General features: G+C 38.0%; 1 protein-coding gene across 1 annotated transcript; it reads left to right on the top strand.

The window, feature by feature from the left end:
• Nucleotides 1-5591: 5591 nt before the first annotated feature.
• Nucleotides 5592-25438, top strand: LOC140234742 (tryptophan 2,3-dioxygenase-like). Its single transcript, XM_072314782.1, has 11 exons — nucleotides 5592-5647; nucleotides 8041-8209; nucleotides 11220-11362; nucleotides 15113-15246; nucleotides 16703-16840; nucleotides 17360-17470; nucleotides 18348-18455; nucleotides 18882-18993; nucleotides 20119-20256; nucleotides 23578-23668; nucleotides 24626-25438. Exons 2-11 carry the CDS (start codon nucleotides 8181-8183, stop codon nucleotides 24963-24965), a joined length of 1344 nt encoding a protein of 447 aa, XP_072170883.1. The 5' UTR covers nucleotides 5592-5647; nucleotides 8041-8180; the 3' UTR covers nucleotides 24966-25438.

Genomic DNA, 25438 nt, shown 5'->3' with positions numbered 1-25438 from the left:
ATACGTACAACGTACGTAGTGTATGTACAATGTCCGTATCGTAGCGTAGAGTGCCCGATCCCACACACACGGTAATGAACTGTAGAGGGCAGCACACAAAATGATCATTCTCACAATCACAGAGGCCTAACCTATTGTGAAGGAAACGTAATTTTACCCTTTCTGTACCATAATGTGATGAGCAAGATGTTCACAAAATCACTTGTAAACCTAACTATGGAGAAGTAATTCACGAGGCACCAAGAGTGTTAACTGTCAAAAGAAAAACATCAGAATAACACGTACCTGAATGTATGATGGGGTGAGACAATACAATTTCAAGCTCGGAATTCTACATTACTCCTTTGCCATTTTGATGCCTGGCCTTGACGCAAGCCCAACACTATTACAGCTGTATGCTGTTATATGTATAATCATGGCTAATTTTTACATCCTGAAGAATATTATTATCATTATTATATACATAATGAATGGTGAGGTAAATCACTTATAATGTATTTGTGTATTAATCTAATTCAGTGTAGTCGAGTTTCAATTTGTTAAGTTTTGAGTCATTTCCGTTTATTATTTTGAACGAAACTGTAGGCCTACATTATAAATTCAAAGTATAGGCTAATAATCACGAATGTCTTGGACAAATGTAGGTCAGTTACATTACAAATTAGAGTGGAAGACAGACTGTTAGAAAATGTAACGAAATTTAAGTATTTAGGCGTTATTGTAAACCAGAACTTAGCTTGGTCTTTTCAGGTCAATGATATTGTTATCACGAAGATTATGAACTCTCATGCGAATAAGCACTGTCTAACAAAACCAGTATACTTCTTCATTTATATTTCACTTTGATACTTTCTTATATCGATTATTGTTCAACTGTGTGGGGTTCACTGTCGAAGAAAAATCTATGAAGGCTACAGAGGTATCAAAACAAATTATCATTGTCGATTAGCAGCTTATCATATATACCCCATAGTTCAAGTTATGCTAGATTCTTTAAAGTACACACCGTTAAACATAGACTGGAATAATTATTATTACTATGTATTATGTATAAAATAATGACTGGTCTTGCTCCCGAATAGAACAAGCTTTAACCCAGCGAGTTAATCTATATTCTACAAGATCAGTCTCAGGAGGCATGCACCAACTGTATCTAGCTATAAACTCAAGACCGCATACAAAAACACTTTTTCATACACAGCAACGAAGCTATTTAACTCGCTATACCCGTATCTATCAAATCCTCCGCCTCACTGCCCCTTTTATGTCAGCAACATCGAAGTGGTTAGTTAATTTCTTGTTTCTTTGAAAGTTGCATAGGCCTACATGTGAAGAGTTTGTTTGCAAAAACCGATAAGTCCATTTTTGAAGATTTTGAAGTACGGTCTCTGTCATAAAGTACAAAATAATACCTTTTAAATGATACATTGGTCACTACACAAAAAAGTAAATTTTTGAAGTTATGGTCAAAAGAAGCAAAAATTTTCTTATTATTCTCTTTATTTTTCTTGACCTTTAATCGCAAATATCTCCATTTGACAAATATGGACTTATCGGTTTTTGCAAACAAACTGTTCATGTATTCTTCCTGTCACCTTTCTTTCTCTCTCCCTTTATCTATCTAGCTTCTCCACTTTTATGAAATGTATTATTATATTTCTATTATGTTTATTGTGTTTATTATGTTCAAGATATGTTGGTTGTGTATTATTATCATTTGTATTATAAATATGATTTTTACAGCAGGGCTTCCTTGGAAAGTACGCCTTGCGGCTTTCATGGAACTATACCCTTGCATGGGACTACCCTGCTTTTAAGAAAACATTAAATGAATAAATAAGAAATAAATTAAATGAAAAAAGTCTGCTATTCACTTATTTCCAGTTACAGAGAGAAAAGAAAAAAATACAGGAGTCTGATCTCTTTATAAGCAGGTGCCTTCAGGACAATTACCCCCGGCTAAATAGGCCCATAACGGTTAGTGATATAGGGTTAGAGCATGGACCTACACTAGGTCCATGGTTAGAGTAAAGATCAATAGGGTTAACCATAGACTTAAGTCGACTGAATTTGGGTTACACCACTGATCTCCCCTCTAGAGGGGAGATCAGTGGGTTACACCAGGATTAGGTTCGAGATTAGGATTAGGGTAATGGTCAGGGGAAGGGTCTGGGGTACTTGTTCTAAAGCCTCTAGAGAGTGATGGAAGCCTGAGAAAACAAACAAACAAACAAACAAACAAACAAACAAAGAAAAACAAACATAATGCACAAAAATGGGCAATTTCAGGGCCGGCAGAACCGGGTGGGTGTGATGGGACGGTGGGTGAGGGGGCGGGCGCTCGGTCCCCACTTTTTTTTTTCACAATAGGCCTACAAAGGAATATAATATAGGGTGTAACCACTGTGCCCCCCCCCCCACTCTTTTGAACCGGAAGTGGCACCACCCGAAAAAAAAAAAAAGTATATGGTTAATTGCCGATTGCAAGTATACCAGAGCGATTCTCTTTTGCTCATTATCCCTATAAAGCCTAAAGGGGGCACATTGTGCCCCCTACCAGATATTCATTCCCCACTCCTCCGCCCTTCATCCAATTTCAACCAAATTTGGTGGCTCTTCCTAAAATCTTATTCCGAACATTTTGATATATAATTTAGCTTTATTTGATATTGCTGGTGCCATGGCAACCATAAATTGACAACCACGTCAGTCAGATTTTGCGTATTTTTCTGTTCCAATTCCAATTAATAATGTTATAGTGTATGAAATTGGCGTTTCTTGGCTGAAATTTGCTAAGAAGCAAAATGTAAAGTAATCATGGCCCTGAAATGTATTTCCCATTATTTTCTTTGTTTTTATGTGACAACGGCATAAAACAATAGATATAATGGAGACTGAATTGAAAACAAGAGTATTTTCCAAAGATTGCCGTTCTGTTTTGTGTCATTTTGATTCCTTCACCCAAGTTATACCTCTGATATCATTGTTCATCACATTATCAATCTGCAAACTTAAAATTCCAATAAATGTATGATGAAAATATGAAATGTGTTAACTAATAGTATGCATGTACCTATCCAAAACAATACATCACAGGTCTCATAATGTATTTCTTCATGTTGTTGTGAATAGCGCCCCCATGTGGTGACCTTGAGAAATTTCAACCCTAACAAATAATGAACTTTGACTTGCACATCATTTGTGGCAAATATGAAAATGATTGATCTATATACTGGGGCGGAAACAATTACACAGATACATGTTTTTAGCATTTTCCTATGTATTTCTTTATAGTTTGGTAAATAACGCCCTCTGTGGGTGACCTTGAGGAAATTCATATGTGCCCGCTGGTAAAATTTGCTTATAATATAGGTCTATGATGTTACTGAAGATCAACAAGAAATATATTCACGGGTATGACATACATGTACATAATACTTGTTGTGTATCACCATGGCTGTGTGCTTTGTTGTTGTCCATAAAGGGTCCACCATTTTAGGCCTATTATTACAATTATAATTGTGATGTGTCATACTACATTATTATGTATTTGTTATGTAGAAATAATGAAGCAGGATCCTTGTCGTTTGACAAATCACCCTCAGCTCAATGTCCGGTCAAAGAATTTTAAATGCAGTAGAATTTTTGCGAGTAAAATTATTAAAGTGATGAAATCTTGCCCGTTCACCGTCACAACGTGAACAAAAATCACTGGTATAGGCCTATGCAGGTCCTGCTATAAGTTATGTAGGCCTATAGTTAGCTGATAAAAAAAATCAACAACAAAAAACACAAAAACACTTACGAGTATTAGGCCTTCCAAGAGAAGAAAAATATCAAAATCGGATTAAAATGTGGGAAGTAATGGAATGGCGAAGTTTTACTTGAATTTTTGCATACAGTCCTCGTATAGGCTTACAGTTAGGCCCTAATATTAACATGCAAATGACTGAGCTGATGATGTCATCACTTCACAATTTTCTATATACCCTGTACAAACCTTTGATCATGTACAAAAAAAAATGACGAAATATCAGTGCTTCTGTTATTAAAGTGTAAAACACGATCTCATTCTTGTTTGAATAACTTCAGAATAATTAATGGATATAGGCTATGTCAGGATTTGATATTTGGGCGTAGGCCTACTTACTTTTGAATAAAAATCTACAAATTTGTCATTTTTTTTTTAATATGTGGGCCAACTGTATGGCAAGTTAAGATGGCATCATCATCAGTTTAATATTTGCGTGCTCATATTGGTTGTTCAAGAACTGTTTCCTGAAAATTAGTGAAACATCAAAAGGTCATAACTTTCTGATCTTTCATCCAATTTTCACACCTTCATAGACATGTGGCTTGATAAAGAAAATAAAAAGAGAATTTCACAAAACTTTACTTTTTGAATCAAGTGCACATTTCTTTGACTTGTTACTGACATATGTTAAGGGTAATATTATTTCATCCTGCCTTCTGAAAGAGAGAAGTCAAGTGTTCTTTTGTTATGCTAGAAAAGTGAAAATGTTGAATTTTCTTTATTCTTTCCTTATATCGTTATACACCGTATCACATTCAAGGTATCTCATACAGCCTTGAGTGAGCAGAAACTTCAAAAATTCATACCATTTGAACGGATTGTCTGATTTTCCTCAAACTCTCACTGATGTACGTGTTCTACTAATTCATTGCTGCATTCACTCAATCGAAATGTGGTGGACTTGTCCGCTAAATTTCAGCTGTTGTGCAAAGAAATTGTACTCCTTTTAGTTTTCATAAGAAATAATGAGTTTCAACTGCACTGGAATCCCATTTCAGTTAATTGCCGATTATTGTGAAGCAAACTTACACATGTTAGGCTGAATAAATGCCTGGTAACGTGTACACTCTCAACCAATCATTTGATTACGTTCTGTAATTATTCATGATTTTTTACAATCACAAACAATTCTGATACTGCACCGGTCTACTGCAGCAGTTGTTTGTCATTTTCCCATCTTTTCATTATTGGCGTACCGTGTAACCAAGGAGGTATGAGATAACATACCTCCTTGGTGTAACGAGCCCCCGCCACTCCCACTCACTCGGTGTAATGTATACATTCGCGCGTAACGCACGTGGTGTATCCGTGTAGTGCCTACATCCACGTGTAACTCACACACGTACACGCTAGCGCGCCATTCCATAACGTCGATCGGATCGTAAATAAACACCGTATACTATACTGTTAATAGCACTTACTTCCAGTACTGCAACACAGAAAATTGCTGCGCTGGTGTACTACGACAAAACTATTGAGAAAAAAAATTGCGATAGAAGTCTAGTGATGCTACTCTGTGAGAACAGGGAACCAATGATAATATGCATGCTGTGCCAGCTAATTCGTAACTACCAACTGTAACTACTAGTAACTACTTTGAAGTCCAAGTGTATTCGCACCGTCCTTTCGATCATCTCGAGCGAGCAGCTGTAAACAAACTGCATAGTGCATCATCTCAACTACCAGCCGTCCCGTGCAGCCGACCAGTCTACTAGCGCACAGCGAGTACTGCACTGTACTCAGTACCATACACAGTACTCTTATCGGACACACATCTTCCCGTGCTCTCGTCCTGACAACAGTGCAGTGCAAGTGGGGTCACACAACCAGCAAGTAAATTTACTTATACTAAATTTATGACCTGTGAGTTATTTAACTGTAAACCAAGGGGCCCTAATAAGGGCCAAAAACTGGTCAAATGCCCATCTGCTGACCCTGACCAGGGTTCCAGCAAATCCAGCTCCGCTCCGGAGAGGGAGTGAGACTCTGACTATCCTCTGTGGAGGAGAAGGAAAGAAGAGATTAAGATCGTTAGGGCCTACCCCATGGTGGCCATAGCCCACAAGTTGAAGTAAAAATATTGTCATGTTACTACGCTAGTAGTTAGCATATGATGATTAATTCTTTTGTTTTTGTCAGTGTTGTATGACTATGAGTTGATCTTGCAAGCATTTCAGTGTCATGCATTGTGCATTTCTGCATCCCTATTAAATGCATTCAAATGTAAATCTATTGTTCATAGATGTTGGATGGTGAAATCGACCCAAGCAAATAAGTTACTGAACTATGAAGCGAGTGCAGTAGACCCTCACACTGAGTCTGCACATGTAAACAAAGGTTTCCTTGTGGAGGATTAATGGATGAGTAGGGTATATTGCTTGTGAGTTGTGTGTTCTAAACCATTTAAACCACCAACTTTCATTTTTCTAATGAGCAGTTGGGACAGCAGAAAACATGGACCATAACTGCACAGAATGAATTTAGTTGAAAGGCAAGAAACATGACTTCTATGTAATTATTCTACCCATCATGACTCGATAGACACATTTATTTATTCCATTTCCAACAGTAAGATATTTTACAGAAGTTGATGTGTTAAATTAAAATATACAATAAATGAAATTTACATTTACAATTGTATGTATAAATTTGCAAAATATTGAAAGTGTTTAATGTGAAAAGGATCTAGTGTGTGGCAAGAAAAAGGAGTGGAATTAAGTCCTGCTGTCATGACCTCGTTATGGCATGGTGCACATACTCAAGTTCAGGTACAAATTTATTGTTAATCAAAATACTTATTTCAGCTGACTTCACAACTGTTGATGACATCACAAAAGATAATTTTTTTTCTTCTGTGGAGCATACTAATATGCAGAAAAAAAAGATGATATCATATTTTGTTATTTTCGCTTTGAAAATTCGTGTTTCATTGTCTCCAATTACTCATAGAATAAAAGTTCTCATTTATTAAAACTTTCTATTATCAAGGGCAATTGATGCATACTGTATATTGTGATAAACCCCTCTTTCAAGACAAGATATTCAGTGGAAGGGGGATTTTACAGGACAGGAATGGGCTGTCAGGGGCCTTCAATGCTTAGACATGGGATTGTTTGTTAATTGTACAGTTTTATAGTGCATGTGTATGGGTCTATGAGTATTACACCCATTATGATTTGCTGTATTATACTGTACAGTCTGATGATGTACATTGGAAAACAGTAATTACTGAGTAATTTCTCCAAAAAGGAAAGAGTTGTTTCCTGAACCTGCAGGTAACAGTATTTTGTGTTTGTCATTTAAGCCAAGTTGTGGGAATAGTTGTAGACATTGCACATTGTATGAAGTGATTCACACTGTACGATATGATACAATGTATTAGTCGTAGTTATACACATAAATGCGAGGGCCTGTGAAAAGAGTTAGGCAATTAACAACGCATGTGAGGAGTAAAGCAAACCCAGTATAATACATACAGCTGTACGTACGTACATGTACACTGTATCCATTACAATGTATGTTCTGCATGATTAACTATACCCAAGCCGTGCTGGTAACAGTTGGATGACGACTGGATGACGACTAGTTGACTCAAACATGAGGTTTAGTGACTCATGGATGAGTTTGTCCTCTATACTGAGAATAACTTCATGTGTAGTTTAAAACTATTTGCAAAGTGTATTCTCAAGAAGACAAGTTCCAGTCACTACTGTACGTGTAGCTCCCAGAGCCCTATACACAGTGATTTCCCACCTATTGCATTCAAAATGTACCATTCTAAAATTCTGTACTTAAGAGATGTACACATACAATTGTAAGACATAACTGTTCAAGTCCTATATCCTTTTTTTGTGTGAGTGGATTGTGCTTTGTGTTCCTGTAGGGTGTTAATAAAATTTGTTGTATTGTTTTGTTCATGGGAGAGAGAATTTACTGAAATTTTGTTTAAAACGGAGTTTATCAGCCTCTGCAAACAAATATTTTATTCTCACCATGCAACAGTATTAGGGTTCCAAGTCACTGTCTTATTTTTTGTTTGCATCTGTTTATCCAATACACCTCCTCCCCCATGCCCCTGTGGAGTAGAGTACTTTCATCATGTACCTGTATGATCACATGCTTCACAAAGTCCCAGATTCCTACTTGCTTTACTGTCTAGAATTTCTGTACTTGTATCGCATGCTCATCTATATGTGTTAAAGAAGGAATGTTACTTTTTTGTGCAGGTAGGTTGTGGGTGATGTTTCAGACCAAGGGCCCTGGACTCCTAAGATAAAAGACTGCCAAAGAGACAAGGCACCAATTCTCCAGACGACCAAGTGTGCAGCTGCTCTGTAATCTCCAAACCCTTGGACAGACTTCCAAGATGTCTTGCCCTTTTGCTGGTGGTGATAGGTAAGCTTAACTTTCTAATTTTTTTCCGTACAAAGAATTTCAATTTTGGATTTTAAACCATGAAATTATTATTCACTTTCTAGACATTTACTTTTGTTGCATTGTGCATCCATCTTTAAAGGACAAGCTTGACTTCATGTACATGTGAATTAACACATCAGCGAAAGTGTGAGGAAAATTGGACAACCTGAATCTAACATTATGAATTACAATGCACTCCCGTTATAACGAACACGGTTATAATGAAATTCTGGTTACAACAAAGTAAAAATTCAGGCCGTAACATTATATCCACTCTATGTATTTTTATTGTTTATTCAGTTATAACAAAATTTTGATGTAAAGAAAGAAAACAGCCGGTCCCGAGGACTTCACCATGGAAGTTGTAGTGCTGTCATCACTGGATGAGAAGACTACTACAGCTTGTGATGTCAGATGTGTAGAACGGTATAAAGAAGATTAGAACATTCGGGATATTTTTACTTTTCTTACATTATAAAAGAGCACTTGACTTCCCTCTTTTAGAAGGCAGGGGATAACCCTTTAATAGTTAACATATATCAGGGACAAGTAGAGGGAATGTGTAGCTTTTCAAAAAATGAAATTTCATGAAATTTTCTGTTTGTTTTCCTTATATAATTCTACACATGATGGCATCATAAGCTATACTTTTCTTCTCATCCAGTAGCGACTGAACTTGAAAATTCATAATTTTTTAATGGATTGTCAATCTTCCCCAAACTTTCACTGATGTGTTCTACTAATATTGCTGCATTCACTCAATCCACATATGTAAGAAGGTTAACTTGTCCTTTAAAGGTTCAAATATTTACTTTTGTTTCAACTCTGTGAATAGTCAAGAGACACTGGCAATAGCATGCAAGTCATGGTTGGTGAGTTTTAAATGGTTTCACAGTTTTTATTTTTTGAATGTGGTGGTGTAAAAGCCCAAGAAACTTTGAGCTTCGGAGGACTATTCATCATGCAAGCTTGCCCGATATCCATTGTTTACTGTGGCTATCACAAGTACAATGTACACGTACCGGTATTTGTGCAGGCTCATGTGGATGAACAAATACAATACTGGGCAGATAAAGCCGTGAATGCTTTGCATTTGTATGGTTTATTTAATGTCTTTGCCACTCCAAATATTCGACCAAGGTTTTTTTTTGTTTTGTTTTTCATGTGTGTCTTTCATTTTTTAGACCACAAAGGCCATGCCAGTACTGTTCAACTGCGTGCACAATCTCAGCTTTCCTTTTGCCTACTATGTATGTGGCAAAGTGACCTTTATTGTTTCCTTGTATTGATGAATCAACAAAATATGAGCATTCTATACATTGTATTTTCATTTTTATCTTATATTTCCAACTAGTATACCAGGATATAAATGATAATGATATTCAAACTACTTCTACTGCTACTACAAACAGTAGTAATTTTGATTATGATGCAGTGATGTCGTACAGTATGTATGGATACTATCAATACTTAATATTTGTCTTTATCGCTCGTATATATTTCTGTACCGGTATATTGCTGTCATCAGCATTATCAGTTTTGATGTTCTTTGTCATGTTTGAAGTAGCATTGTCATCATTGTTGTCATAATTGTTATTAAGGGTCACTTTGAATTATTTTGCTCACATGAGTCAAGTGGGGTATGTGATCCCAATTACAGAGCTGCCACATAGTGCCAACAAATGTGATTTTAGAATATAATTTGGTGTTATTTCCCTTAAAAATGTTTTTTGAAGGAGTATTTTTCCACAAAGAGATAATGCTTGATATGGGCAATTTCCCCAGTGTTCTACCAACATGCAGGGAGGCCAGCTGTTACTTTTTGCAGTGTTTTGTATTGTTTGTGTTGCACAAAATATTGCAGGTTTTTGAAAAATGCTGTTTTCCCCAAATTTTATTGCAATATACTACACATGTCTATAGCAGAAAAGGTGAAAATACTGAGTGTTTTCCATTAAAAATATGCCTTTTCTGCCCTCAGAATAACAAGATTGACATCTCCGAATATATGTTTTGTTGTTTGTTTTTTGTCTTTTTTTTTAACCTTCAGAATGTAATATTATATGTGTATCTGTTTTCTTTTTCTTACAATGTATGTGCTTAGTATACTGTACGAGCTGAAATTTTCGTGGTGATTTTATTTTTCGCGAATTTCGCGAATCGCCTTCGAACCGCGAAAATAACAACACGCGAAAATAACAACGTGCGATTAATTAAGTTCAGTTAGACCCTCATAACCGCGAAATAAACAACACGCGAAAATGTCCTCCAAGTAGCAATTCGCGAAAATATCTGTACGCGAAAATTTCAGCTCGTACAGTAGTTCATGGTTGCAGAGCCAATGCTGTAGCTGGCAAATCTCTCTCATCAGCAGAGTCTTGCTGCAGGGGGGGGGGGGGGGGGGTGGGGGGGATTCAGGAATTCTGAGAAGGGGAGGCTCCGTTACAAAATTAAGGGGGGGGGGGGAGGCGCACGGCCCCCATTTTTTTCTTTTCATTTCTTTTGTTTTAACAAAAAATAAAGAGGGGGCACGGGCCTGGTGAACCCCCCTGTGGTTCCGCAACTGTGCTGAATACATTTATCTCTGCATTTCCTGACAAAAATATATATAAAAGCCTTTGTGATATGTAAAGAATTTTTGGGCTATTAACCCATTGAGAACAGTTTGATTTTGCTGCAACACGCATTTCCCATAGACACTTGCCCAAGTAGATTCGGGACTCGTCCTCAATGGGTTAAGATGCATGCATTTGAAGCACATTTCCCAATTGTGTTCCTTGGAACCAGCCAGGGTTTGTTGTAGGGGGAATGTTGGCAGTGGTGGGAGTGTGCAGCTTAGCAACTGGAGTGTTTAGGAGGGAGTATTAAAAAAATGCCTGTTGTGGTGTTTCTATGTACAATTGCGAGGAATTTAGCAGTTTCATTGCTGCAAATCGCTACTTCAGTAAACTATGAATAATAATGATGATGAAAATAATTATTTGGCCAGGGTCCCGAAGAACCAGGAACAGAGGCAGCTGACCTACGGAAGCTACCTCCAACTGGACAAACTCCTCTCATGTGTGGAGCTCCAGAGTGCCACCGTCTCCAAGCCTGTCCATGATGAACACCTCTTCATCATCACCCACCAAGGTACGATATTATTGTTCTCCCTTTCGCCCCTCTGTTGCCAATCTTTGTTTTCCATTGAGACCCTTTTCCGAGGGTGTGATTTTTGTGTGTTTTGATTTTCTTGCTGCATTATTGGGGCCAGACAACATCAGTGTTTTTGTTTGCTTGTTTGTTTGTTTGTTTTTAATGTGTACTACTTTAAATGTACAAATTACTAAAGTAAGAAGTGGCAGATTTTGAAGAGTACTGTCCGTACATGTACTGTGCAATTTATTGTGAAATATATCACAAAGACATCCAAAACAAATTTTTTCAGCCTGCAGTACCACACCACTTCGTATTCCAGTTTATGTCAGCTTACAAACCCAGATAGAGTGAAATTAAGGACGGATGAATTTTAATCTAATTATCAAGCTTGTCTCACAAATCTCTCCTTCATCTTCACACATCTTTTAAAGTTGCTATTTGAAAGGAATGAATTCTTTTGCAGCCAATTGTAATAATGATAAAGTTGTGGTCTGCTACAAAAATATATCTCCAGGCTGCTGGATTGATGTCAAAATACGCTAATCATGAGCAGCACACAGGGAACACAGGCACGGAGTAAGGGTGTGTTTGAGAGCTCTCCTAAAGCGAACAGAAATATACCAAACTCACGTCAAGAGGAGTGCTCGAATGCTTCTAAAGTGTACCGTACTGAACTGAACTGAGCCAAAAGTGGACCACTTCCCGACATGCTCCAAAAGGGTACCAAAAGCGTACCAAAAGTTTGCATGTAAAGAATACAAGAGTTCAACCTCTTTGTGCTGTGCAGCTGTAAGTACATTGTAGTTTAAGCACTCCAGGTGAATGACCTTCTTGCTACAAAATGCATGACCACCTCTAAAGATAACTCTAGAGGTATGCTTTCTCCACCGAACGCTCGAACGCTCCAAATCTGGCACAGCATGATACAGTTTGCTTTGGTTCGCTTTTGAGTGCTTGAACACACCCTAAGTGATAGCACATGATTACAATGCCATATGTCCCCCCACAAAATTACAACGGGACCCTCCGCAATGATATCTTTAAACATAGTGAATCAATCTAAATACAAATTCAGGGTATGAAACTGTAACTCATTGCCCACATCTTACAGAAAACCCCATTTGATTTGCTTCAGTGGTCAAAGAGAAATGAGGAGTTTTGTAGAGGATGTCAGAAATCTCTTCCCTCCAAGTTCTGTCTATTGTATTCACACACAAGAGCATCGAAGTGCTAAACTGGGAAGAATCAGACTCATGACATGCTTTACAACAATCCCCATTTCTCTGTGACCGCTTCATCAAATTGAATGGGGTTTTCTGCAAAATAGAGCTAAGATGTTATATTTTAAGACTCTGAAGTAGCATTTAGACAGTTTAATCATATTGGGTATTAAATTTTTTTTGGGACATACTGTATAGTTCACTAGCTGTTACTAAGCCAAAAAAGACTAGCCAAATATGAAGATGAAAGCAAAAAAATAAAATAAAATAAAATAAATAAAAAACAAACAAACAAATAAAGAATAACATGAAACAAACAAGAAAATCTTCATACTGGTCTCAAGTGAATTACAAACCATTGTGGGCAGTAGATTTTATAACAGAGACTAGGCCCTACATAGGATATGAGTGTTTCCATACTTCACAGAACTCAAATTCTTTAGCAGACCAATTCTCCTTAGCTCTTATAATGTAAAACATTTGCAGTTGGGTCCGTAAAACTAGCAGTTGGGTCCATACACTGGCCGTATTAAAGCTACAGTACTTCTACATGAATGAGGTGATCTTACGCACTCACCTGCAACACTCAGAGGTCAAATGGAATCACACTTTCAGTGTTTTCTCTCACTTCCAGTAATGGAGAGTTACTATGGCAGCAGGCACAGGCAGAGTGTATATTATGCAGTAATCACATCTAATTTTTACCTAGTCACCATGACTAAAACATTGTCACTTCATATAGAAAATATAGAAATGCATCTTTATAGCTTATAACTTCATATTCCTTTTTCAAACAGTAACAATTGCTGAGAAAATCTATTAAACTATGGTTGGTCGGAGATAAGAGATAGTGCTTCATGTTTTTTGTGTGTGATCAAATAGAGCTCTTGCTGTGCATGGGTACAGAATTGATGACACGTTGTTATGGAAATTACATTGTGCCGCGGCTGTTTGAGTTTCATAGTTAAAGGCAATAGGGAGTATTATGCCACCACCAGTAGGTTGCAGGTCATGCAGTTAAATGAATTTCCAGATGTTTGAGAAGGAGCTCGGAATACTTAAATTACCTCATGGTAGCATTTTAGGGATTTACTATGTACTGCAACCAGTACAATAGTCACAAGACTGGTTAATTGTATGAAATCTGAGAGAAGTTGCATAACATTCAGGAGGGGACATGTTATGGCAAGGTAGTGTTATGTTACACCCTCGGCTGTTACCCAACCATGAACATTTTATGGGGAAAGTTGATCTTGTGGACATTACACTTTACAGAACAACACTTGGAGCTGTTACTCAACAGTGACATTATATGATTTGACCATGTGAACAGGGTTACAGGCACTCATTTACCTCTTATTAAACCCAATATATTGATCTTTATAACCATATGCTCTATTGCCTGGTATCAGAGATATAATATCTGACATGCATTTAGTAGGTGGCAAGGAACTGTTGTTCTAAATCAGGTAGAAACTGGAGGAAGCACCCAGTTTATCTGATATACAGACGTCCTTCTGCTTTACACATGTATCCTCGCCTATTTGTATTCCCCTTTAATAGATTCCATCTCTAAATGACAAATAGCATCACCATATTTTGAGGGAGATGATCAGTGAAATATATGGCCTATTGGATTTTAATTCATCAGTAGAGAAATTATGACATTCCTTTTATTCTGATGTGAGATACATCCTATTGATCATATCAAGATAAATTTATGCCATATTCGCCGGCGATAGGGCCGCACTATTTTCAACAAAAATAAAGCTTGGTAAGTTGGGGTGAGGCCTATACGCCAGTACAAGCAAATTTTTATTGTCTTTCCAACTCATAGAATCGCCTGTCTAACCAACACACATAATCATGTATGAGACTACATGTATGCAAAGTGCCAATGAACAACATGATATCAACCACTGAATTAATCAATCTCACAGACAATGCCATGTTCTGCAATCAAGTGAAAATATGTAGAAATAACAAGAGTTTCTTTATCAAAATATTGTAGAAAAGTAATGAAACTTTGATCAGAACAAAATCTCTCCATTTTTTTATTTTTTATTTTTCATCACCAAATAAAGTTGGGATGCGGCTCATCTGGCGCTGCGGCCTTACTGCTGGCGAATACAGCACTTATTGCCTGCAATACCTTGTATAATTTAAGTAACTTGATAGCACCTGCCAGACCCACATTCCCAAGACCTGAAAGCTGATCAGCAGATGTTGGTTATATCAGATCTTTTATGCAAGAGAACTGGACCGTCTTATGTAACTTTTACCACGTGACCACAGAATAATAGTTGTTTGTGTACAGGTCGTGTATGATATTATGAGGAGTTTACCACATGAGTCTTTCAAAGCTACGTTGAATGAGCTTCTTTAGAAAGAGCTGTCTTTCTGTATAATGCAAAGGAATACATAGTGGCTACCAGAAAGATGGACATTTTGTATTGTTTTTCATATCAATTTTGTGTATGAATCACTGAATTTACATGCATAAGTGGGTTTCTGTCATCCACAGCATACGAGCTATGGTTCAAGCAGATCCTGTTTGAAGTTGACTCCATCAGGGATATACTGAGTGAGATTCCTCTTGATGAGAAGAATCAACTTGTCATGATGAACAGAATGGAACGGATCGTTCAGATCCTAAAGGTATGGGATTTGAAGCGGGTACAGCATTTTCATTATACCCCCGCCAAACGAAGTTTGAAGGGGGTATATAGGAATCAGCGGACGGTCGGGCGGTCGGTTGGGCGGTCGGTCGGCCGGTCGGCCGGTCGGTCGGGCGGGCGGTCGGTCCGTTGCAAATCTTGCGTCGCGAACTACTTCCTCAGTTTTCAACCGATTCCCATAAAACTTGGCACAGATGTGTGCCTTGGGTTGTAGATGTGCAAGACGTATTTTTTGACAGTACCCAAAAATACGTTGCCATGGTAACGGCATATTATGGGCAAAAATGGGTACAAATCTTGCGTCGCGAACTCCTCCCACAGTTTTTGATCAATTTTTATGAAATTAGGTACAGATGTTCATCTGAATATGTTAATGTGCAAGACACATATTTCCGCAGTGGCAAAAAGTGCGTTGCCATGGTAACGGCATGTTATTGGTAAAATATAGGGCAAAATGCTTCATGGCAAAACTGCTTCATCAGTGTTCTTCCAATTCTCATGGAATTCATATTGAATGTTTGTCTTAGGATATAGGTCAGCATGACACATTTCTTGACAGTGGCAAAAAGTATGTTGCCATGGTAACAGCTCACATATGAGCCAAAATGATGGAAAATTTTGTGTTGCAAACTACTTCCTCAGTTTTTGCCCAATTTCCATGAAACTTGGTACAGATGTGTGCCTTTGGTTGTAGATGTGCAAGACGCATTTTTCGACAGTACCCGAAAGTACGTTGCCATGGTAACGGCATATTAATGGCAGAAGATCAAGGAAAGATCTTGCGGATTTAACTACTTCCTCAGTTTTTTGACCAAAGCTTATGAAATGTTGTTTTGACCAAAGCTTATGAAATGTTGTTTGGCGGGGGTATAACCAGTCGCTGTAGCGACATTTCTAGTTACAGTTTGTTCTTTTTTTATGGCTAGCAGGATTGACTAACAGTCAATGTCAGCTTAGTTGAAAATTTAGTAAAATCTATTTTTCTTCTCATATACTATCATCTACATGTCAAGTTTAGCTTCTGATTAGATTGGATTAATTTATGAGATACCTTGATGATAATGATTCTACTACTTCTGCTGCTGCTGCTGCTGCTAACTACTTCTACTTCCAACAACAACGAGAACAGCTATAACAGCAACAATAATCATGATAATGTTGATGGTGATAACAATGATTAAATTGAAGTAATCAAGAAGTGTTATATTCTGCACATACCTGTCAAGTAAAGGCAACAACACCACAACATGGAAACTGTCAGCTGTATTTTCAGGTAAACACCATAGATCACCTTGGCCAAACTAGTAATACTAGGTAGACACAGCTTGTCGCACAGAAAGGTCAAAGGTTCATGACGATTACTAGTGGTATATGAAAAATACTACATATTATCTCAAAATCCTTTCTTTTTATTTCTGTTCATTGGACCCTGGTAGCTCCTGGTTGACCAGATCTACGTCCTGGAGACGATGACCCCCCTCTCCTTCTCAGAATTCAGGGACTACCTCTCCCCTGCCTCTGGCTTCCAGAGCTTTCAGTTTCGCCTCCTGGAGAACAAACTGGGAATCAAGCCAGTAAGTCATGTTAATCACTGAACAAAGCTCAAATAAGAAATCATGTACACCATGACATGAGTGTGTGTGTGTGTGTGTGTTTGTGTGTGGACACAATATAAAAGAATTAGAAAAAAAAAAACCCAAAAAACTCTATTTTTCACGTTTGTGTCAAATTCACTTTTAGGTGATGGGCTTGTAGTGGTGAAGGTACTGTATTGACCAAAGACATGAAATATGTGATAGTATTATGTTAAGATGACAACTGTTACTTTTTTCCCCGTATTTTGTACTTTATTTCTTTTTTCTTGGGGGGGGGGGGGGGAGGGCAGAAGACCTGAAGGATTCATGGAAAATGTATTTTCAAATTGTATTACTGCACTCATCTATGGAATGAAAGGTAAAAATACTGATTTTCCACCAAAAATATGCCTTTTAGTTCTCAGAACACTATGATGATATTTGCAAGGTTGGGAAAGTTTCTGCTGGTCTGATTATTGAATGTGATATTCATGGTCTTTTTCTTCTTCTTTTTTTCAGGAATGGAGAGTCAGCTACCAAAAGAGGAATTACTCAAGCGTTTATCCCGAAGAACTGCAAACCATCCTCCGCAAATCAGAAGAAGATGCAACTCTGCTGGAATTGATTGAGGTGAGTGCTCTGATGAAAACCATTACCAAATCTGCATCGATTTGCCCTGTGTACAAGTATGCATGTAACATTATGCTTTTTTGCCCATAGTCGTGGACAGCTATTTGCGAGTGGCAGAAGGTCACTGAAGAATACATATGGTAGTCATAAAAACTTGTACCTCCCATTCACATCTTTTTATCAGGTCACCCCCACCCCTTGCAGCCTTTTCAAACAAATGGCTTCCTCTCAATGCAATTGTTTGACCCTGAGGGAGCAATAGTCTATTAGGTCATTTAAAGCGAGAAGCCAGAAAATAGCAGCTAACTTTTGCAACTTTGCTCACCCCTGGACTCGGTAAACAGCCGAACTGAAGTGCACAAAAAGCTATGTATGCCGAAACAGGGAGTTTGTAATCCAGCTCTACAAGACAAAAAGAAAAAAAAAAAAAAGAACAGAAAATGAAACAGACGGAGGGTCCTCACAGACAAACTCTTGACAAGTGATTGGAATCCTTGAATAACAGACTGATGCATCTGCCATCCCTGTGCTTGTGAGATGGCATAAAGCAGGTCACTCTACTTTGTGCTCTTTTATAAATGCTTGTTTTTTTTCTTGTTATTTCCATTTCATTTATTGATATACATTCCACTTGAATGAATAAAACAAGTACAAAACAGCTATACAAGAGACAACATCTTCAATTTAATGAAATTCTTGTATCAAGTTGTTTTATCGTGGCGCAGTTTGTCAATCAATGGAGACAACATCCTGTCAAAGATTTTTTTATTTAAAGAAATTAGCTGGGATCGAGCAGAACTTTAAAGTGTTCCAACGACTGACATCTCATCCGTATTTCCATGTATGTTGACTGTGGTCTTCATTTATTCCCACACAGAGATGGCTCGAGCGCTCGCCAGGTCTGGAGGAAGATGGGTTCAATTTCTGGGAGAAGTACACCTATCAGGTGCAGACGTACCTCAATGATTTCCTGATGAGGGCTGAGGTAAGACTTTAAGGATCTGACGGGAAGTAGCTGTGTGGTAATCATCATCTCTGCTTTCACCCACATTTCTGCTAATGGTTAAAAATGTAGAGAAATAATGGTACCAAATGCTGCAGCACAGCAACAGAATGTTGTTTAATTCATAGTCTTTATACATGTAGTTTAGTACCAACTTTTTGATTTTCATTCTCAAGTGACAATCTCAGTCTTCACCTTGTGCTGGTATGGACGAAAGCAAAGTGGTTATTACAATCGAGTACTTGAAAGCAAGTAAATTTGTGATGCTGAACTTCATGTTTGGCTGGTATGGACAAAGGGATCATAACATGCCTATCAAAATTTCATGTTCTTTTCATGGGAGATTGTGTTTGATTGCTGTGTAATCTATTGTCTCATCCTTCCTCCCTCCCCTTCCAATGTGTGCAGGCAGCAGAAACCGAGAAGGAGCGGGAACAGATTCTGAATGAGCGCAAGGCCACCAAAGAAACCTTTGACACCATCACAGACATCGACAAGTACAAGACTCTTCTGGCCAGAGGTGAATGCCAGTTTATAGTTAAAGTGTAGACTTTTCTACAGTTTACTTACCTTCGTTTTCTTTACTTTGCCAATGTTGATAAATTTCCCTTGTTTATAACTTTGTAGAATAAGGTACTTTTGTATAAAGTGTAGTTTATCCAGAAGTTTGTTATCATTCATACAATACTTCATTGGAACATGAAATTTGCAAAAATTTCTATTTGGACATATATTTCATGCCTACAGTACCTCATCATCTCTCCTTTGTGGGTTTCAGATGGCACAACACATGTCATACAGCTGTATTTGTACTGGTACTTAAGTTTGTGGAATGCATTTTAAGTGTTGCATTGTGATCATGTCTGTTGAACATGTTTCATAAATATGTCTGGAGTTAATGGTTGTTGAGATGTCAAATAGAGTCTCTGTGCAGACTACATTTATAGCGAACAACATTCTAAGCAGAAACCTGCCTTTAATTCTTTGGCCTCTCAGTCACAGACATGTAAAACTCTCGATACACATACTGGCACAAGTGTATTCTTATGTCCATGCGCCACACATGTCTCTAAAAGAGCCTGCAGCTTGTGTGAATGTAGCATCAAGCTGTTTGTCTTTTATCTCAAAACGTGATGTAGAGATTTCAGCTATTCAGACAACATATGTGTGACCAGTCTCGAGCAAAACTCAGTTCAGGAGTACCTCTGGACCACATTAAAGTAACTCTGATGTTAGAAAATATGATTGTAGAAATCTGATTCTAATTTGCTTGTAAGATGCAGGAAAACAACCTTCATTTGACAAGAGTCAAACTAAATTTAGCTTCTCAACATATTCATTCATGGCCCTAAAAAGCTCATGATAAATAGTGCAGGAGCAGAGATCGATGTACAGTGTACAAAATAAAGGTCAAAGCTTAGTTTGCACTGTGTCAGAAGTCATATAACTAGTACCTTGTTGTTGTGTTTGGATGTATTGCGTACTCTGCAGAATTATGATAATCTCTTTTCAACAGGGATTCAATTTTTTTCATCATTTTAATTCTAACTTATGCTCTTGATCATAGCATGCAATTGAATCAGTCTTAGGATGACGGGAAGTACTGTTTCTACTTTCAATGTCTACCTTCTGCTCCCATCTCCAGGTGAAGTGCGGTTGTCCCACAAGGCCCTCCAGGGGGCGCTGGTCATCTCCCACTACCGCGATGAGGTGCGTTTCCACCAGCCGTACCAGTTTCTGATGAGGCTCATGGATGTTGACTCTTTGCTGACCAAGTGGAGATGTGAGTTGTGGGGGTCTGTCCGAGGCACAATGTTTCTATTGTCAATGCTTTCTAAACTTGAAAGCATCATAATATTTGCAAATTGGGACACTGAGACAATGTCACAATGCTTACACTTGCAACCACAGCCATTGCATAAAAAGGTATCCCCTTTTGTGAAGCAAAAATAACCATTCGCAACCTTGGGTACAATTATACATTGTGCATGCATTTGTGTTGTCTACAAAAGCCAATGTTTTGGAGAGTTTTTGATTTTGCAAGTATTTGTTGCCTCAAGAAATTTGCAAAAAGAAAATTGCAGCATATGATTGCTCTGAAAATGATTGTTTTCAGATTACTATTCGAGTTTCTGATGCAGCAGTGAGGCAGCTATTCTCGTCTTCCCTCAGTTGCATTGTCACAATGCAAGTGATTCAAATTACCACAGTTTGTATTCCTGCTGTAACATAATCACTGAAGCATGGATATCATAACGCCTTATCCATACATATTTCACTCGGTATAAACGTCCTGAGTGAATGGCCATAGAAATGAATGTGAAAAAGATATTTCTGTGTTTTATGTTAAAGTGTGAAAGTGTTGAAGTTTTACATCTACACTTGATTGAAATGTGCTTAAGATTGTACACAGAATTGTGTGTGAGATTAAAAGCTATGATGTAATTGATAAGAACAGTATTTTACTTATATAGAATTGTACATGTACTTGTTTAAAAAAGATCTACTAATGCTATTATTGCATGCTGTTGGACACAAGATTTGCAGTTCCACGTGAATACATATGTTTACCTACTGTCTTATGGTTCTACAGTTGCTTGTGATAGAAAAGATAATTGAATGAAAGCAGTTCATGTAGTTAATTACTAGAAGAATGGTTAGCATCCAAACTCTCTGGTTTCTTTTTCATTGAAAATGTCAAAACTAGCTTTGATAACTATGACTCACTTCTGCTTCTATAATAATGAGTATGGTACAATGCAGTGTTTATGCCCCCCCACCTCACAGTTTGTTGTGAAGTGTTCACCTGAGCTGAAAATATAAAAGGCAAAATGAAGTTCTACAGGAAAGCTCCCCATATTGCAACATGTCGTGTATGCAGCGCAAACATTCTTTTCTGAATGTTAAATGTGATAGTTTGCCTGTAAGTTTCTGAGCTGTACCTCCAATATGTAACCATATGGACAATTACAACATTCATAACATTTATGAGGAATTAATGTTATATGGTTGACATAAAACACATGGCATTTTAGAGTTGCAATTTAAGTCATATTAGGCCATGTGTGCTCTTATCGACACAGACAAATGTTTTGTAATTATTAAACCTTTAGCAAAGATTCTATTAATATGCAGTGACACATATGCTGCATGACAGGAATCTCTTTTCCTCTTTATGTTTGAATGTATCATTGACACTGCATGTTAATGTCACCACTCTTACTCCTGGACCAGATTTACTGAATGCCATTCAAAAATGAGTGATGAAAAGTTGTTTTGTTCACATTCACAACACCTGTGGTTGCAGTATGTTAGCATCTGTTTATGTGCTTAAAGTTGTTTTTCTCACTATGCCATGTGTTCATTTCCCCTGTGAGAGATTTGTTCTTTTATTTCCTTTTCTCTTGATTTGTTTACTTTCTAACTAAAAATGTTTGTAGGGTTGGCCAGCAAGTATGTTAGGGTTCATTCTGTGCAGGCAGTGTGCTGTGAGGTACACTAAGTGTTATTCAGTTTGATGGGAAAAAAAAAACAACAACAAAAAAACAACTCAGCCATGTTTTCATACTGATATGATGCTCTGTTGTCTACTTTTTTATATTTGCCTGTTATGATTTATTTATTTATTTTTGTGTTAGTGTGTTTGTGTGCATGTTTTAGAAAAGTGTTAGGAACTGGGAAAACAGAGGTCTTTGCATATGTACTAGAGACAGGATGTTGTAACCATGAAATAATGTTATGTGTATTGCTAAGTAGGTGTTGTGCTCTTGCAGTCAGAACATACTGATAAACATATTTTGTTTCTCTTTTATTTGTTATTTTTATGTTGTATTTAAGGTAATTTTATTACAGTGTCCTCAACTATAATTCCCAACTTCCTGTGATTTGTGAATGTCAGTTATTTTGATAGTAGAGCTGGCAAGATTCCATGATTCTGCAAAGAAGGGCTGTCTAATATTTCATATTCTGAGAAAAAAAAAAAAATCTTCCCTGACTTGGGAATTGTGTTCACTAGCTAATATGTATGTGACTCACAAGTAGTACTCTGATTGCCCCATTGAACCCCCCCCCCCTCATTGTGGTGTGTGAACACTGACAACCCTGTGATGTTCTGATGTCATGTACAGTTAAACTCGCCTAAGTCGACGTCGCATATGTCGAATAATCGCGTAAGTCGATGATTTTAAAAAGTCCCGATTTTTCCCCATTGACGTACGTGTGTTAATTCACTCACAAGTCGAATTTTGTAAGTCGAATACTCGCCTAAGTCGATGAAATTCCAAGAACACTTTCACGGAAAAACCATTGAATTCACTGTGCCTAAGTCGAATAAGATTTCATTGTGTAATCAATCACTGTCATTTATTATTCATTATTTATTACTCATCATTATTTTGTTTGTCAGATGAGTTTGAGGTGACAAAAAAAAAATAATCTAAAATCAAAATTCAAAGCGATCGCATGGGATCGTTTAACTCTCTTCGTATTTGGAGGTCCGCTGGTACACCCCTGTCAGCTGTCGCGCTACGTACGTACAGCGTTCGTACAGTACACGTGCGTTCATTTACATGTACAGTATTGAGCTTGCAGTGTACATGTAGCTTGGCATTTGCAGCGATGTGCAGTGGAGTGGTATAATGGATGGAGCTGCTGAGTTTTCAAAGCGGAAAGTACGGGGAAAAGTTACGGGCACGGGTAAATCAGAATTGCACCTCTACACGCATTTCAAGCCACGGTATGGTAAACTGGAATCAATCACTGCTGAAATATCGTTCATATTCACTTCCCCAAGGTTTAACAAGGGTGTAAAGTAATCGGACCTGTGCCAATACTAATGCACTGTCCATGCAAAGTTAGCCGCGGCCCTGCTGGGCGACCCGTGCTGCGGCACACCGCTCCAGCTCTCGGCTCCAGAGTAGACAACATACATGTACATTAAACATACATGTATGTACCTGTGGTGAAACTGTAAGTCGATTTTTTTCGACTTACGCACAAGTGGAAAATCGTCTAAGTCGATGTGTTTTGCTCAGTCCCGAGAAGATCGACTTATGCGAGTTTAACTGTATGTTCAAACATACATACTTTGCGTCGCCCCTTCCAGATAACCATGTCATGATGGTACAGAGAATGATTGGCACCAAGCCGGGGACTGGAGGCTCTTCGGGGTACCACTACCTACGCTCCACTGTCAGGTACAAAAACTCACCTTTGACCTCTCCAGGTAGCCACACACATATACACACAAATACAGACAACACGCATTAACCAACACACAACCAAACTACGGCAAGAAAATGCTAGAATCAGAGCAAGTCATTTTACAGACATTTATCCTTGATGGAAGTCCTGCTACAATATTATAACATCAGACGGGAGTTGATTTCTCAACACATATTGCTGAACTATATTTAATAAAGATAACAGCTCAAAGGAAACCGGAGCCCAAATATTGATGTGGATTTAGTGAAAGCAGCCATATTAACAGAAAACATCAGTGGAAGTTTGAGGAAAATTGGACAATTGATTCAAAAGTTATGAATCTTTACAATTTTGGTGCCATCATCGCCGGATATTAATAGGAGACTACTGTACTACAGCTGTACATGACATTGTTATGGACTACAATAGAAAGAAAATATATAGAAAAATTCGGCATATATCCACTTTTCTAGCATACTGAAAAGAGCACTTGACTTAACTCCTATAGAAAGCAGGGGGGAATGATATTACCTTTAACACATGTCAGTTAATAATTCAATGAAATGTCTACTTTATTGAAAAATGAAGTTTTGTGGAATTGTCCTTACATTTTCTTTATTGTCCCAAATTATGTCATGAAGATTTGAAGTACAAATGTTTATACTTCCGTCATACATGTCTGTATGTATTAGTTATACGGTATAAGTACTTTGTTGTAGTGATACCTGTTTGTGATTTTTTTTTTTTTTCTGGAGGTGCACACAGTCGGTTATTAATCATTGTATCACTATATCTCATGTGTTGTTCTTTCTTCTTTTGTGACTGTAATTTTGGTTTTGCATTGTCCTAATGTTATTGTGTTTTCTAGTCTTTTTGTATGAATAGCACCACTGCGCTTAGAAACACAGTATAAAGTGCCATACAAATGCAATAATTTTGTTTTTTTCCAGTGACCGCTACAAGGTGTTCCTAGACCTGTTCAACCTGTCCAATTACCTGCTCCCGTGTGGCTACCTCCCGCCGCTCACCTTGCGCATGAAGCGCACGCTGTCCATCCCGAACCTGAACAACGGGGCGTTGGACGGTCCCAGCATCCTCTTCCGCAACCTGACCATCGGCAGCCCCGGCAGCAGCAGCCGGTATCCTCTCTCCTCCAGCCCCTCGTCAAGCCGCAGCGGCATGATGGCCCAGAGCCCGGAGTGCGCCATCTTTGAGGGCCTGAGCTCGTCTGAGGGCGATGACGACGAGGGCGATGACGACGACAGCGATCCCGCCCTGGTGAAGGATTGAAAACTTTTGCAATGTTCCAAAAAATAGCATGCAAATAAAGAGGGTCACAGCAGTATTATTATTGCCTTTATATTGCTGATTGTATGTATGTATGTTTGTTTGTATGTATGACTAAACAGGGTGACTTTTCAGATATTAAAGCTAAGATACTATGCTGTCTTGTGTACCATTGTACTGTGAAGTGTGAGATTTTTAAGGCTGTGTTTAGAACATGCTATGCTTTATTTGCTACTTGTGCTTTTCATGGGCAGGTCTTCATTGGCAGAGTTATATCCAAAAATCTCATAAGCTAATCCCATAAGCTATATGCATAACAGTGGCCTTTGTATAGGACTGCTGCATTGTCTTGCCTTAGTTGGCTGTTTTAATTCGTACATTACACTAATGTTTTAGGAGAAAAGTAACAAAATGCTCAGTAAGTAAACTGCAGCAAAGTGCATTGATGCATACAGGATCATTTCTGTTTTATTACA

This window comes from Diadema setosum, chromosome 11 (genome assembly GCF_964275005.1).
Source record: "Diadema setosum chromosome 11, eeDiaSeto1, whole genome shotgun sequence".
Taxonomy (NCBI): domain Eukaryota; kingdom Metazoa; phylum Echinodermata; class Echinoidea; order Diadematoida; family Diadematidae; genus Diadema; species Diadema setosum.
Note: the sequence above shows the minus strand (reverse complement) of the source record. Positions and strands in the feature narration are given on the sequence as shown.

Excerpts from the sequence above, each read along its gene's own strand:
- LOC140234742 (XM_072314782.1), top strand. The coding sequence starts at position 8,181 with ATGTCTTGCCCTTTTGCTGGTGGTGATAG. Across the intron at positions 8,210-11,219 it reads CCTTTTGCTGGTGGTGATAG|GGTCCCGAAGAACCAGGAAC; the intron begins GTAAGCTTAACT and ends TTATTTGGCCAG. Across the intron at positions 15,247-16,702 it reads GGATCGTTCAGATCCTAAAG|CTCCTGGTTGACCAGATCTA; the intron begins GTATGGGATTTG and ends GGACCCTGGTAG.